The sequence below is a fragment of the Punctularia strigosozonata genome (assembly GCF_000264995.1).
Source record: "Punctularia strigosozonata HHB-11173 SS5 unplaced genomic scaffold PUNSTscaffold_2, whole genome shotgun sequence".
Lineage (NCBI taxonomy): Eukaryota > Fungi > Basidiomycota > Agaricomycetes > Corticiales > Punctulariaceae > Punctularia > Punctularia strigosozonata.
In genome coordinates this window covers 957,958-971,547 of record NW_006767434.1, presented here as the reverse complement: position 1 = coordinate 971,547, position 13,590 = coordinate 957,958, and the positions used below count along the sequence as shown (strand labels likewise).

Genomic DNA, 13,590 nt, shown 5'->3' with positions numbered 1-13,590 from the left:
ACCGGGGTGCGGGTGTTCGACGCCTTTTCCTTTGCAGGCAAGCACGCGTCCCGATCGAGCGAACAAGTGGTATATCGATGTATGTTACAACGAGGAAACACCTTTGTATTTCTTGAGTGCGTGCGAGGAGGAGGGAAAGGGAAAAAGCAGCTACCGAGAGTGAGGAACGCAGAGAGCCTACAACGACAATGGGTAGCGACCCCCACCAGCGTCGGACTGTAACGGTTGGTATATACGTCGGGATGAGAGCGTTCGTCAGACGGAGCCACCACCATAAACTACATTTGGCCAAAGAAAAAAAAAGACAAAAACAGAAGAGGAGAAAGTCGCATTTGCAGTTACAGATTTACCCAACAGCCGCGTGCCATGACAACCGTCGTATAAAGGGAGGCAAGAGGGATAGCATACAGAGCGCACATCACGTAGCATCAGGGCGGGGTCGGTCCTTGGAGTCGGGATTGGGTGGGATCATCATCAAGAAGGCGTAAAAACCGTGAGTCGTCGCAACGGAGCCGCCGCCGCCGCCGCCGCCGCCTTGTCAGGTATCGGGTGCCATCCGCGTGCGGCTCTATCCGTGTATACGCGTTCGCACAGGGCGGCATAAAGAAGCATCGGGGCGGGGCGCGCTCTCCATCTTCGGCGGTTGGAAAGGAAGGGGGAGACGAGGGACGAATGAAGGGGGGTGGGGGGGAGAGTCCGTTCGATTCGCGCCCGTTGATCATCACCGCCGGCCGTAGTGCGAGTTCGCCGGCTGCACCTGTTGCGGCTGTCCCCAATGCCCGTGCGCCTGCTGGTGCTGCTGCACACCCTGCGGCGCCTGCGGCTGCGAGTAGTATCCTCCCGGCGGCGCCATCATGTGCCCGCCGTACATGCCGGCGGGGTCGCCTTGCGCGTGCGCGGGGGCGTGGTGCCCGTACGGCGTCGTCGGCGACGCGTGGGGCGGCGCGTACCCCTGCGCGCCCGGCGCCTGCTGCGCCTGCGTGCTGGGCGAGCCCATGGGCAGCGCCGCCTGCGCGCCCTGCTGCTGCGGCGCGCCGCTGCCGGGGATGGTCAGCGGCGGCGGCATCGGCTGCCCGGGCGAGTGGTTCGGGCTCTGCGTGCTCGTCGGGCGCGGCGCCGACTGCGACGTCGACGAGCGCCGGCGCCGCTTCGCGTCCTGGGAGGCGCCGCCGCGCGCGCCGTCGTCGTCCTTGTCGTCGCCCGCGTCCTCCTCCTTGTTCCCGATCGAGAGCCCGCCGGGCACGTTCGAGTTCATCGGGCCGGGGATCGCGCCGGACGTGCGCCCCAAAGGCGTTCCTACGGGCATCGAGGACGGCAGCGTGCCGTGCGGCGCGTTGAGGCACGCCTGGATGAGGTTTTTGCCCTCGGGTTGGGTGACGAGCGGCTGGAGCTTGGCGGTCGTGAAGGTGTATACGAGCCCGGTCTCGGAGACGACGAGCAGTAAAACTTGCGTGCCGGTGAGCGTCGAGAGTTCGTACGCCTACAGACGGAGAGGGCGCGTAATATGCGTCAGTCACGCGTGCGATCGAAAGAGAGACAGTTGACGCGCGTCGTCAGGGTGGATGGGATGGAATTTTATATTCACCTTCTTCATGATACCTGGCCAAAAATGCGAAACAACCCCACAAAAATAAGTCAGCACACTTATTCGCTCATACGGGGGACGGACTCATTCCGCGATGGAACGTACCCGCTTTCCTCTTGGAGAACGTGATATGGCGTCGAGACTTGTCTTGTATAAACTCGATCTTGATCTTGCGCCGGCCGGCCTTCTTATCCTTGGGCTTGTCCTCGTCGTCGTCGTCGTCCGCGCCCGAGTCGCCCGCTTCGGGGTCAGCGACGAACGCGTCGTCGCCGACGGTGGGCTGTCCAGGCTCAGTGCGTGGACGCTTGCGCGACGGGGCCGTGGTGGCGGAGGTGGGTTCCATGGGTGGGGCCGGTATGTCGGTGGGGATAGCGCTCGAATATCCGTACGATGGCGGAGGAGCCGGGCGAAAGGCCATACGACGACGGCGGGCGGGTAGGGTAGGGCGGGGAGGGGGCGGGGGGCGCTGCGATTTTGCGGTGTGTGGCTGCCGAGGAGCGCGTCGTCCTTGTTCGGTCGACCAAACTGGGAGAGCGGACGAAAAGGGAAGGGGGGGCAGACCGGAAGGGGGCGGTGTGCCCCCCCGCCCCCCCAGCCCTTTTCAGGAGAAACCTTACGTAAAATTACTCAGGGCGGTTCTTACGTAACTCCGATCCATCGCCGGAGACGCGCACCCACGCCACTGCCCGGAATAGGGCTGCTCTGCCCAAATGTGGATCACGAGGACGTAACAAGTTTGCAGCAATCAATCGACAGGCAGCGGTAAACAAAGGAACGAGGAACACGAGAAAGAGCCCGTCGGTCTCCTCCCCCAGGTCTCGGCGGCGCCTGTGGCGCTCTTCTCCCGCATCCCATATGAGCACTATGGCCGTCTTGACATTCGAAGCAACCCCATGCTAGCTCCCGGGCGGCGCGATCAGCGACCATGCATCGCTCACCCGCCGCTCAAAGTCCCGGCCATGTCGGGCCCGCAGCTCTTCAAGCGCCACCTTGATTGCCTTCATGCTGGGCCGCGAGGACGCCGCTAATGGCAGCGACTCGTACAAGAACCGCGCCGTGTCGTCATCTGCAGAAAGGGAGGAAAGGACCAAAGAGGAAAGAAGTACAAGAAGGAAGCACGAGAAGGCAGATGGGGGCGCCGGGCGAGGGGGCGAGGAGCGAGGAGATAAACACGAACGCGCGGCGGCGGATATGAGGGCAATTGGGGGAAGGAAGGTAGGGGGGCAGCGTTCAGAAACGGGAAAAGCCATGTTTAGCTACACGGGTACGGAAGAGCAATGTCGCGCACCACTGGGTTCAGCATCCAGGGCTCGGCCGAGGTGCAGATCTTCGCACGTGCTGTCCCGGCACTCGCCGCCCCCAGGCACCTCGAACTGGCATACCCTCGGGCCAGATGCCAGGCGCTTGTGCAGCGAGGCGAGCATGAGCGGCCTCAGATCCGGGCAGGCCATCGCCGATGAGGAGGGTGTCGACGCCAGCCGCAGGACATTCCGAGGTCGCATCTCATTCCTGGAACCAACGCCAAGACGTGAACGCAGAAGAGGATACGACTCGAATAAAGACCGATAAGACTCATAACGTTGCTGCTCCGGTAGTTGCTGCGCGTCAGCGTCGCCGAAAGGTTCTTCTTGTTCCTGGTCTCGAGGCGCCGGAGGAGACGACGAAGAAGAACCACCCGGTTCCCGGCCCTGTAATTGCGGGATGGTCAGCAGCGACGGAGGGCGGCCTCCGAAGCATCCCATCGTCGGTGAAGAGAATAGGAAAGATGCTCACATATGAACCGCCCGGCGAACCATGATCCGAACTTGAGGGTGAGACATCCGCAGCCATCTGTTCATCAAAAAGCACAAGGGCAGCCGAGGTGAAACAAGCGTAGAAAGAAAAACAAGAAAGAAGCAGTAGTCAAGGAAAGATAAAAACAAAAAGGACAAAGGCAACGAGCAATGTACATGCAAAGAAGCAGAAACAAAAGAACTATAATCAGGAAAAGCTATGACGAAATCGCTAAACTGATCCTTGCCGCAGCGTCGTCTCTAGAATCAGGCATCGAGGCTGGGTGAGCAGTAACGCGAAACGAGACGCAAAAGGAAGTTACGGCAATGGACAACGCGGGGTACCATGGGGAACGTGAGCGGGGGAACTCGTGCAAGGCGGCAGACCGACTCGTGAGAAGACACTCGCCTTGTTGATCAATCGTCTGCGGCGGACCGCCGGTGAGAGCACCTAGACCATGAAGACGTCAGTGGAAAGTCTCATATGTATGCGGTGATGTATTCAACCGATAGGCATCTTGAGCGCCAGAGGCGATTTCAGTTCAGTCTTCACATGCTCGGGGTCATCTGTGGGAGGGGATTGTCAGCGCACGCCAGACACGCATCGGCCTCTATGCGTGATCAAGATATCGAACCGTGGTGGACATCGTCGTTGCTGTCTTCCTTGCGTTCGGGTGTCGTCGGTGCGGTAACCTCGGGCGTCCTGGCGAGCGGTGTGACTGCGAACGTAGTGCCATTGGACGTAGGCCCAGGCATCTGCGACACCGGCGTAGGCGGCCCTGTAGTCGCCCCAGAAACCGCCTGAAGCTGGACTTCAAATCAACACCACCATCCCCACCGAAGCGCAGCGCGGTTGAGCACGCACCGCCAGCTTCTTCTTCCTGAGCATCTCCCTCTGCGCGATCATCTCCCGCATCCGCTTGATCTCCTGCTCCTTCTCCAACAGCGCCGCCGGGCTCTGCGTCAGCATCCGCGGGCTCATGCTCGTCGTCGGCGTCGCCGCCCCGCTCGCGTACGGTATATGAGGCGCCGGCGACCAGAACGGTCTGCCGTTCCTCGCGAGCCCATCGTTGTCACCCCCCTCATGCCCGTTCCTCTGGCCATGCCCGTTCGCGCCCTCATCGCCCCGCCCATCGTCCCCCTCGTCGTCGCTGAGCTCGATCACGCACCGCCGCGATCCCGTCAAGCCCGCAAAGCTTCCGTTCTTCCGCGAGAGCCGGGCCAGGGATTGGCCATGGCCGTGGCTCACCTCGTCCGGCTGGCCATGCGGATTGCTCCGCGAGCGCGCGCGGGGGCCGGGATCAAAGTCCACAAAGTCCGCGGCTACGGGTCGTTTCGTCCCCCGCCGCACGGTCGAGGCCTCGCTTCCGAACGAAGACGCGGACGGCGGTGGGGCGGCGCCGTCGTCCTCGGCGTGAGCCGACGTTGCCGATGGCGTGCCGTTGGCGGAGGTGGCGTCCGCGTCGTGTGGTGGGCTCCGAAACGGCGCCGCGGCGCTGCCGCTAGCGGGTGGTGGCCCTGACGTCTTTGATCCAGGGCGAGGGGCACGATCCGCGGTGTGATGAGGGGGTGACGCGCGTGAGGCGGAGGCGGAGGTGGAACCAGACCCGGATGCTGTCGTGATCTGTCCAAAGCCAGGGATCGGCTCGTCGACGTCCATCACATTCGGGTCCGATGCCGTTCCAGATGCTTGCACGAGCGCCGCCCTGAGCAGCTCTTCCACGGTCGCTTCCGGCACGGCCTTGGTGCTCATGCTCGCGAACGAATCTCCAAACGCGACGGAGGTAAGCTTCGGGGCTCCGCCGGCCATGTTCATGACGATATCAGAGGCTGATGGCGGCGCCCGAGGTGAAGAAGCAGTAGACGAGGGCGTAGAGTGCGAACTAGTCTCCGCAAGTGATGCCGCTGCCTTTAACTTCCTTGACGCAAGAGCGGCCTTGCGAGCCAGGAGTTCTTGACGACGCTGTTGTTCCATGTCGTTGAGGCTAGAAGACGGCCTCAATGGGGTGTTCGGAGAAGGTTGAGTGTTGGGGATAAACGGAGCCGCCGAAGTCGAAAGGCCAGACGACGAAGTGCGAGTTACTACCTGCCCTTGAGGGACGCTGGGTTTAGGAGGTAAAGATGGATGTCCGGAAGAGCGTCTTCTTGATGCTTGCAGAGGCGGAGGGACCCTTGTCGATAGCATATCTGAAGGCGCCGATAGTCGTCCATTCGGTGGATGCCATTCCGCGAGGCCAGTGCAATCCAAATTGCTAGGTAGTCGCAGATGAAGATCGGTAAAGACGTAGAATATAACCTCCCGGCTGAGGCCGTAATCGACAAGATATTCAGGTGGAACGCCCCATCCAAGCAAATCAAGAATGATGTCCTGAGCCGTCGAGTATTGAACTTGGGTCACTGCGAAGAAATCTTGAGTTAACGCGCGAATAGACTGATAGCGTGTCGGCGCTTACTTGCGAGACCAGGCCGGACGTGATTCTCGTCCACAACGGGCTGAACAGTATCCAATGATGATGATCTAGTCGTCGGTGCGATGGAAATCGGAGAGGCAACCAAAGGGGCGATGCTACCAGTTGAGGGATTGGCGGGAGGAGAAGTCCGTATAGGATGTGGTTTTAGGGACAATTTGTCGACGCTGGGTATCTGAGGTGTAGGCGAGGGCATTTCGGCTGCAGGTGTACTTTTGGGGGCTGGTGTCTTGACATTTGAGGGATGCTGGGGTGTAGTGGACTCTGAATCACTGATCTCGCCCTCTTCTCGTATTTGACCTTCCTCGTCTTCGGAGGCATCTTTGTCGTCCTTGGGGGCGGATTTGTCGTCACTTGGAGCCGCTTTGTCGTTCTTGGATGCAGGGGCCGGTTTCGAGACAGGCACCACGGCAGGTATCATTTCGTCAGACCCGTAATCAAGCTGTACAGAATCAGGAGGAATGATATCCGCACGGCTGGAAGCAGGGAGAGGTCTCCTGGGAGGCGCAGGTACCACGGAGGATCCTCTTCTTGGCCTGCCGCGCTTGAGAGTCATAAGAGCGGCAGCACGCAGGGTCGCGGCGGGATCACTTGTATCGCTTGGTCCAGCGGCGGGCATTGACCGACCGGCAGCGCCCTGAGACTCGAGAACGTCGCCATCGACGTCCATCGCCTGGCCTTGCCGCGAAGGAGGAACATCCACCGAGCTAGACATGGCCGTCGTCGTCGTCGAGTGTTACGACTTAGAAAGAGATACTCGGCTAACGGCGGGAATGCCGGCATGGTCCGTGCGCAGTCCGTCAGCCACCTATAAAAGAGCGCGCCCGACTGCATTTTTCTCTTCGATTCTTCCACAATCAATCGTCGGATGATTGCTGCGTGCAGAGAGATGAGCACGACCGTCTTTCGGGACTGTGTTGGCGTTGACATCGCTCGTTCGGCACCCTACCTTGTTACATCAAAGGGACGGGCTTTACCTTGCTGACGGCGCTCTTGATTGTGGAATCGATGCCATACCGTACTCTCTTGCCTGTAATACTATGCCTATGACAATCGTGTCGGCGACTATCAACGGCCCAAAATCACATCGTATTGTTCAGATGTGTGTGGTAACGCTCAGAAGGGAAAGCTGGAGTTGGTCTCATCCTCGCGGTAAGCATAGAAGGTACTCGGGCTTCACACCAACGCGTATCCACTAATGCCATGATCACCCGCGGTGAGTCTACTGAATGTGTCCTGATAGAGGGCGGTGACATTGCAGCGGTCTCTTCGATCGTCTTGCACAGTAGTCGCGTGGGCGGCGGAGCCGATATGCGCAGTCGTGCGCAGATTGATGGCGCCTATATGTATCATCGGAGTATGAGAATGCAGGTTGGCGATTGCTCGCCATGGACGTCCCTATACGCGAAAAGCATGCCCGGGATGCTCACTCGCTCTTACCTGGTGGCGAACACGCACAAACATCTGAGTTCTCTAATACTCGACGCGTTTCGCGTCTCTCGCCCAACTTACTCGTGGTCGCGATCTTGGTGTCCCTCGCGCTAGCATGGATGCGATACCCAGCTTTGACCTGGTCGCACGGGAACAAGCCGTCCTCGAAGTGCTCGCAGCGCGACGGAACGGAGGAATTTGACTGGAACGTGGTGAGTCGGAACGATCAGCCGTCTTCATGCTACGCGTTACTCCAACTCCTGCGTGCAGGTTGTCCCGAGAGAGAAACTCGTCTGGCACCCATGCGAGGAGAAGTTCGAATGTGCGAAGCTCTCTGTATGTCCCCTGCCGCGATGAATATGTACGTGACTCCGACGTAGCCTTGGCCAGGTGCCTCTCGACTACTCGAACCCATCGGGAAAGAAGGCTTCCCTTGCGCTCATCAAGGTTCCCTCCAAAGTTGCACCCAGCTCCGAAAGCTATCGCGGTCCAGTCTTGTTCAATCCAGGTGCGCCAGCTGTTGATGATGCCATCACCTGCGTACTGAGATGTTGTCCGCAAGGTGGTCCCGGGGGTTCTGGAGTGCTCACCGTCAGGCTCGCCGGAGAGTTGTTCCAAAGGATCCTGGGAGGTGAACCATCCGAGATGACCTACTCTCCACCCTCACTAACCATACGACCAAACAAGATGACTACGATATCATCGGATTCGACCCTCGTGGTACGTCTGCTCCCCTACTCTGTATCCTATGCCAAGAGTTCATTGCCTGACCTCATCGTCTGCAGGTGTCGGGCTCACGGAGCCCTCAGTCGCAATCTTCAACGACGAGCGGGAACGCGCCGCCTGGCAGCTCAAGCGCGGGCCCGCGTACAACGCGACCGACGACGCCCTCGCCCGCGCATACGCCCGCGCCCAGGTCATGGGCAGCCTCGCCGAGGCACGCAGGAAGGAGGCTGCGCAGTACGTCAGCACGCCGATGGTGGCGCGCGACATGCTCAGCATCGTGCGTGCGCACGGGAGGGAGAAGCTGCAGTACTGGGGATTTAGGTTAGGGGAACCTCCGCTCCTATGGACGCTAGTTCGCAAGGCTGACACGCATTCCCCGAGCAGCTACGGAACCGTCTTGGGGATTACGTGCGTAAACCGCGGGTATGGTACCTTCGGGAGTGCGCGCTAATTGCACATTGTGGCAGATATGCGTCCATGTTCCCTGTGCGTTCGCTTGAGGCTTTAATCGCCATCGTTGTGCTCATCACCTCTCGTCACAGGACCACGTGGAACGCATTATCGTTGACGGTGAGCCCTGAATCCGCCTCTCCGGACCCAACTGATCGTCCTTCAGGCGTTGTCGACAGCGAGAATTACGTGGACAATGAGCATATATTCTAGTCTCACGGATGCAGGATATACTAACTCGGCGTTCATGATCAAGCGCTGTGGTCCAACAACCTCCGCGACACAGACAAGGTCCAGCCCAGTTGTGCCCGAAAATCCATCCCACTGACCCATCGTCACAGGGGCTTGATATCTTCTACGCCGCCTGCGCCAACAGCACGGATTGCGCCTTGCACGAATCTACGCCCTACGCTGTCCGGTCTCGCGTCGATGCCATCTTCGCCAGCCTCCGCCGGAACCCCATTCCGGTCTCGCTCAATGGCAGCACCGACTACGGCCTAGTCGACTACACCCTCGTGCGCGAAAATGTCTTTTGGTGGCTCTACAGTCCGTATCAGAAGGCGCCTATGAGCGCACCGGTGCTCGCAAGCGCGCTCGCTGCCTTGGAGCGGGGCGACGGCCGCCCCTTTTGGGCTCTCCACAAGCCCGAGCTGAAGCTGGAGTGCGATTGCTCGCCCACGAAGCCGGCGGCGGCGCTGCTGAGCTGGGAGTCCTTCTATGCGATTGCGTGCGGGGATGGGAAGCCGGTGGACACCGATGTCGAGGGCCTGCACGCGTTCTACGACGAGATGGCGAAGGACTCGAGCTTCGCGGAGGTTTGGGAGCCGAGGCTGGACTGCGCGTAGGTGTTCATGCTCGTAACTGGCGTCCCCTCTGTGCTCACCGGCGTCTGGTAGGGGTTGGAAGATACAATCGAAGGAACAGTTCCACGGTAGGCTCCTCTTCATGCCTGCGCTGGAGGATGTCCGCCAATCGATGGGTTAGGTCCTTTCGCTGGCAACACCAGCTTCCCGATTTTGCTCATCGGGAACACCGCTGACCCCGTCACGCCCCTATGGAGGTGCGTGTCATCCCTACCGCTTCGAACCTCGCTGCTGACAGCCGCTTTCAGCGCTCACAAGATGGCGGCGGGCTTTTCAGGGGCTGTCGTCCTAACACAGAACTCTGCCGGTGTAGGTCTCGCACGCCTTTCCTGCAGCTCTCGTATCGTTCATGCTCTCTCTCTCGTCTAGCACTGCTCCCTGGCAGGAGCGTCGCTGTGCGTGGCGAAGTACGTCCGCGACTACTTCCGCGAAGGCAAGTTGCCGCCGGCGGACGCGGTGTGTGAGATTGAAGACGAGCTGTTCCCGGCTTCATCAAACATCAAGCAAGCGGACCTCGTGCTTAACGAGGAGGAAAGGGCGCTTCTGAACGCGATGAGAGGGCTCACCGACCAGTTCGTGGTGTCTCGTCTGCACTGAAGAGCTTTCGGCGGAGCGACATAGTACAACACATTAAATACTTGTTGTTTTCATTGACAAACCGGCTATCAAAACCTTGGGCTTAGGGTGTGACAGGCAAGGGTCAAACCCTCGCGCGCATCAGCGGCACCGAGTCCGAATGAGATCATGATCATATACCACAATGCGCATCGTCTTGGTCCTACCTGGCCTGACTCATTAACCGTGTGCAACACTTTGCGAATGCTTACTGGGATGGTGGACTTCACTTCGAACCGCCGTAAACGACGACTATGAGCGCTGTTACTCCCCGAAAGCCCGTGCAAAGTGACGTGCTGCCCGGCGCGAGCGCAGGACTTGGCCGTCCGCGCCGCCGCTGGCTGACTTCGCGACATATGATCGGGCTCGCGCTCATCGTATCACTTGCACTGTGGACGAAGGGCGCGTACTTGAGCCAGGTATGGCCCGTCGACTTGGGCGCGGCACCTGCGCGTTCGCGATGCTCGGAGGATATCATGCAAGCGGCCAAGTTTGACTGGGGTGCGGTGAGTACGAGATTGAACCGCCCTATGTAAGATATCCCGAGAACACGTTCATCTGATATTGAACGACGCCGTAGGTTGTTCCGAGTTCGAAACTGGTTTGGCACATCTGCGAGGACAACTACGAATGCGCCCGGCTCTCCGTGAGTCTTCTTCAACGACTACCCGAAGCAGGGGCTCATCTTGATGTCTCCCATGTAGGTCCCGCTCGACTATTCAAACCCAACCGGGAAGATGGCCGCGATCGCGCTCATGAAGATCCCGTCAAAGATCGCGCCGGGCGCGGAGGGTTATCGCGGACCCATCCTGTTCAACCCAGGTATGCCGCAGTTTGGTCGCCACTGGTGCGGAACAGTAAGCTGAACCCGGGTGTCCTTTCTCAGGAGGGCCAGGCGGTTCTGGCGTGGACCTGATCAAACGCGCAGGAGAGCAGTTCCAACAGATCCTCGGAGGTACGCGCAGCCGCCGCCAACATGCCCGACGCTCACTTCGTCCTCAGACGACTACGACCTCATTGGTTTTGACCCCCGAGGTTCGTCGTTGCCCGCCCCCTCTATCCTTCCCCCTTTCCTAGTTACTGAGCAACACTTTGCAGGCATCGGGGGCACCACGCCCGGCATTGTCGTCTTTGACGACGAGGGCGCGAGCGTCGCCTGGCAACTCACGCGCGGGCCGGCACTCAATGCCACTGACGAGGCCCTCGCACGAGCCTACGCCCGCGCGCGGATCTTTGGCGACCTCGCTGAGAAGCGGATCGGCGAGTTAGCGCAGTACGTGAGCACACCCATGGTCGCGCGGGATATGTTCAGTATCATGCGGGCACACGGGCGAGAGAGGTTACTGTACTGGGGGTTCAGGTGAGCAGCTGATGGGTGCGACTGGGAGGCCTCTGGGCTGACGTGTGTTTGGGGTGCAGTTACGGCACTATCTTGGGGATTACGTTCGTCTTGACCCCTGCTGCCTTTGAAGCGCAGATGCTGACTATGCGTCCGGTAGCTATGCGTCCATGTTTCCTGTACGTTTGCGGAATGCCGTGTTCGAGTGATGGTGCTCATTTCATCAAATCTTCCCAGGACAACATTGATCGCATGATCGTGGACGGTCAGGGCGTAAACCAGACGCTTTTCCAATCTTACTTACCCTTTTTACAGGGATAGGTGACAGCGAAAACTACATGGAGGGTACGCATAGACATTCACCCCAACGCTACGAGGATAGCCTGATCATTGCGTTATAGCGCTCTGGAACAACAGCCTCCGCGACACGGACAAGGTCAGAACCAGTATATTCAGATTCCTCTTCTCGTTTCCACACTCACCCTCCCCATCCTCCTAGGCACTCGATCAGTTCTACGCCGCCTGCGCCAACAGCACGTCCTGCGCCCTGCATGAGCCAACCCCGAAAGCCGTCAAATCACGAGTTGATGCCCTCTTCGCCGAGCTCCGGAAGAACCCGATCCCTGTGTCTCTCAACGACACTGAGTACGGCCTCATCGATTACACTCTTGCGCGCCAGGTCGTCTTCGACTGGCTCCGCAAGCCCTACCAAAAGACGCCCCTAAGTGCGCCCTCGCTCGCGTCCGCGCTCGCGGCGCTCGAACGCGGCGACGGCGCGGCGATGTGGGCTGCACACGCACCAGAGTCCACAATCAAGTGCGACTGTGCGCGGGACAGTCTGCCGACCAGATTGCCGGGCGCGAATCGGGAGACGACGCTGGCGATTGCATGCGGCGACGGGAAGCCGGTAGAGCACGATCTAGAGGAGCTGCGCGCGTTTTACGAAGAGATGGCGCACGACTCGAACTTTGCGGAGCTCTGGTCTGCCCATTTGGATTGCGCGTGCGTATTCTCTTTGGTCTTGTTCTCTGGCCCCGATGATCCCCATCGCTGTCTCTCATTGGGCTCTATAGGGGATGGAAGATACAGTCAAAGGAGCAGTTCCATGGTGAGTTCGGTACTGGAATGTAGCCCATTGGATGGATCCTCGACGATGCGGACCAGGTCCTTTCGCCGGCAACACCAGCTACCCGATCCTTCTCATTGGCAACACCGCCGACCCCGTCACGCCTCTCTGGAAGTGCGTTTTCTTGTCGTCCATCGTTGTGTAGCACAAGCATTGACAGGAAGCCGTAGCGCTCACAAGATGGCGAAGGGCTTCCCAGATGCCGCCGTTCTGACGCAGAACTCTGCTGGCGTAGGTTTCCGGTCGACCTCTGGCAGGTGTCCAGGCTGATCTCGCCCCCCCTCGATTAGCATTGCTCTCTCGCTGGCGCGTCGCTGTGCACGGCGAAGTACGTGCGAGACTACTTCCGCGAGGGGAAGTTGCCGCCTGCGGGGGCCGTATGCGAGATTGAGGATGAGCTGTTCCCATCGTCGGACGTCAAGCAGGCTGGAGATATGCTTGATCGCGATGATAGGGTGTTGCTCGATGCTGTGAGGGAGCTTAGCGACAAGTTCGAGGTACCTCGTCTGCATTGACGGTTTTTCTTTGCGTATACGCTGCGGCATAACAAGGATGTAGAGTACCTGAAGTGGAACGCGACTACGGCTATCTTGTGCCTATATTCCACATATACGTTGGTGATATTGCCCGAGTATAATTACGAATCCCTGAGCAGGCGATGCGATATTTATCATCTCCTCCGAGGAATTGAGATTCCTGAAGGCGCCGTGACGAGATGACTTAGCGTGAGGCGGATGGTTTGTGCGGGTAGGTAGGTAGGTAGGTAGGTAGATTGCCGACGAGGTCCCGGTAGCGGAACAGCCGGTTGCTGCGCTGCACGTACGCCACTCGTGCAGTCGACAGCGTGCCAAGCAGCTCAACGGTTTTCGTGAGCTGATGAAGCCGACCACACCGTCTCACCACCGGCATCAAAAAGTCCCAGGTACATGTGTACATACAGTGCTATGTAATGTATGCTAGGCAAGCCGTCTTCAGCTCACTGGTCGAAGTCCGGCTCCTCGTCAGTGCGTTAAACGGGAAAGGTTGCTCCGCACGCACGGATGCACCTCGTCCTCTCCTTCCGCGTCCACATAACATACCAACATACGCGCGCATGCACATGGTGTGTTAATACAGCCTTTCTGCTATAATGGTAGTTGCAGCGAGCGACTTGGCATGTACTCAGAACGAAATAACCATATCAGTGGCTTCCCGCCACCATGCGCAGAGCCGTGC

General features: G+C 59.3%; 4 protein-coding genes across 4 annotated transcripts; 2 read left to right on the top strand and 2 right to left on the bottom strand.

Annotated features, from left to right (window-relative positions):
- Positions 1–721: 721 nt before the first annotated feature.
- On the bottom strand, positions 722–2,003 carry PUNSTDRAFT_130659 (SRF-TF-domain-containing protein; the record flags this gene model as incomplete). Its single annotated transcript, XM_007379913.1, has 3 exons — positions 722–1,480; positions 1,586–1,599; positions 1,691–2,003. 3 exons carry the CDS (start codon positions 2,001–2,003, stop codon positions 722–724), a joined length of 1,086 nt encoding a protein of 361 aa, XP_007379975.1.
- A 1,856-nt stretch (positions 2,004–3,859) lies between these two features.
- On the bottom strand, positions 3,860–6,540 carry PUNSTDRAFT_42030 (uncharacterized protein; the record flags this gene model as incomplete). The annotated part of the gene is made up of 4 exons (XM_007379912.1): positions 3,860–3,924; positions 3,993–4,164; positions 4,223–5,754; positions 5,811–6,540. 4 exons carry the CDS (start codon positions 6,538–6,540, stop codon positions 3,860–3,862), a joined length of 2,499 nt encoding a protein of 832 aa, XP_007379974.1.
- A 673-nt stretch (positions 6,541–7,213) lies between these two features.
- PUNSTDRAFT_130657 (uncharacterized protein) lies at positions 7,214–9,892 on the top strand (the record flags this gene model as incomplete). Its single annotated transcript, XM_007379911.1, has 14 exons — positions 7,214–7,468; positions 7,527–7,592; positions 7,647–7,764; positions 7,819–7,887; positions 7,944–7,976; positions 8,042–8,390; positions 8,450–8,468; positions 8,525–8,552; positions 8,689–8,723; positions 8,774–9,273; positions 9,329–9,363; positions 9,417–9,492; positions 9,544–9,604; positions 9,665–9,892. The coding sequence occupies 14 exons, from the start codon at positions 7,214–7,216 to the stop codon at positions 9,890–9,892; spliced, it is 1,872 nt and encodes a 623-aa protein (XP_007379973.1).
- A 214-nt stretch (positions 9,893–10,106) lies between these two features.
- Positions 10,107–12,978, top strand: PUNSTDRAFT_49676 (alpha/beta-hydrolase). Its single transcript, XM_007379910.1, has 16 exons — positions 10,107–10,416; positions 10,491–10,556; positions 10,615–10,732; positions 10,797–10,865; positions 10,913–10,945; positions 11,009–11,270; positions 11,330–11,353; positions 11,410–11,428; positions 11,487–11,514; positions 11,565–11,594; positions 11,651–11,685; positions 11,749–12,251; positions 12,323–12,357; positions 12,414–12,489; positions 12,546–12,606; positions 12,666–12,978. The coding sequence occupies exons 1-16, from the start codon at positions 10,165–10,167 to the stop codon at positions 12,888–12,890; spliced, it is 1,836 nt and encodes a 611-aa protein (XP_007379972.1). The 5' UTR covers positions 10,107–10,164; the 3' UTR covers positions 12,891–12,978.
- Positions 12,979–13,590: the final 612 nt, after the last annotated feature.

Bases quoted from the DNA above. Each gene is read 5' to 3' on its own strand.
- PUNSTDRAFT_49676 (XM_007379910.1), top strand. From the start codon at position 10,165: ATGAGCGCTGTTACTCCCCGAAAGCCCGTGCAAAGTGACGTGCTGCCC. The intron at 10,946-11,008 runs GTTCGTCGTTGC...AACACTTTGCAG, and splicing joins CATTGGTTTTGACCCCCGAG to GCATCGGGGGCACCACGCCC. The intron at 12,252-12,322 runs GTGCGTATTCTC...TGGGCTCTATAG, and splicing joins TCTGCCCATTTGGATTGCGC to GGGATGGAAGATACAGTCAA.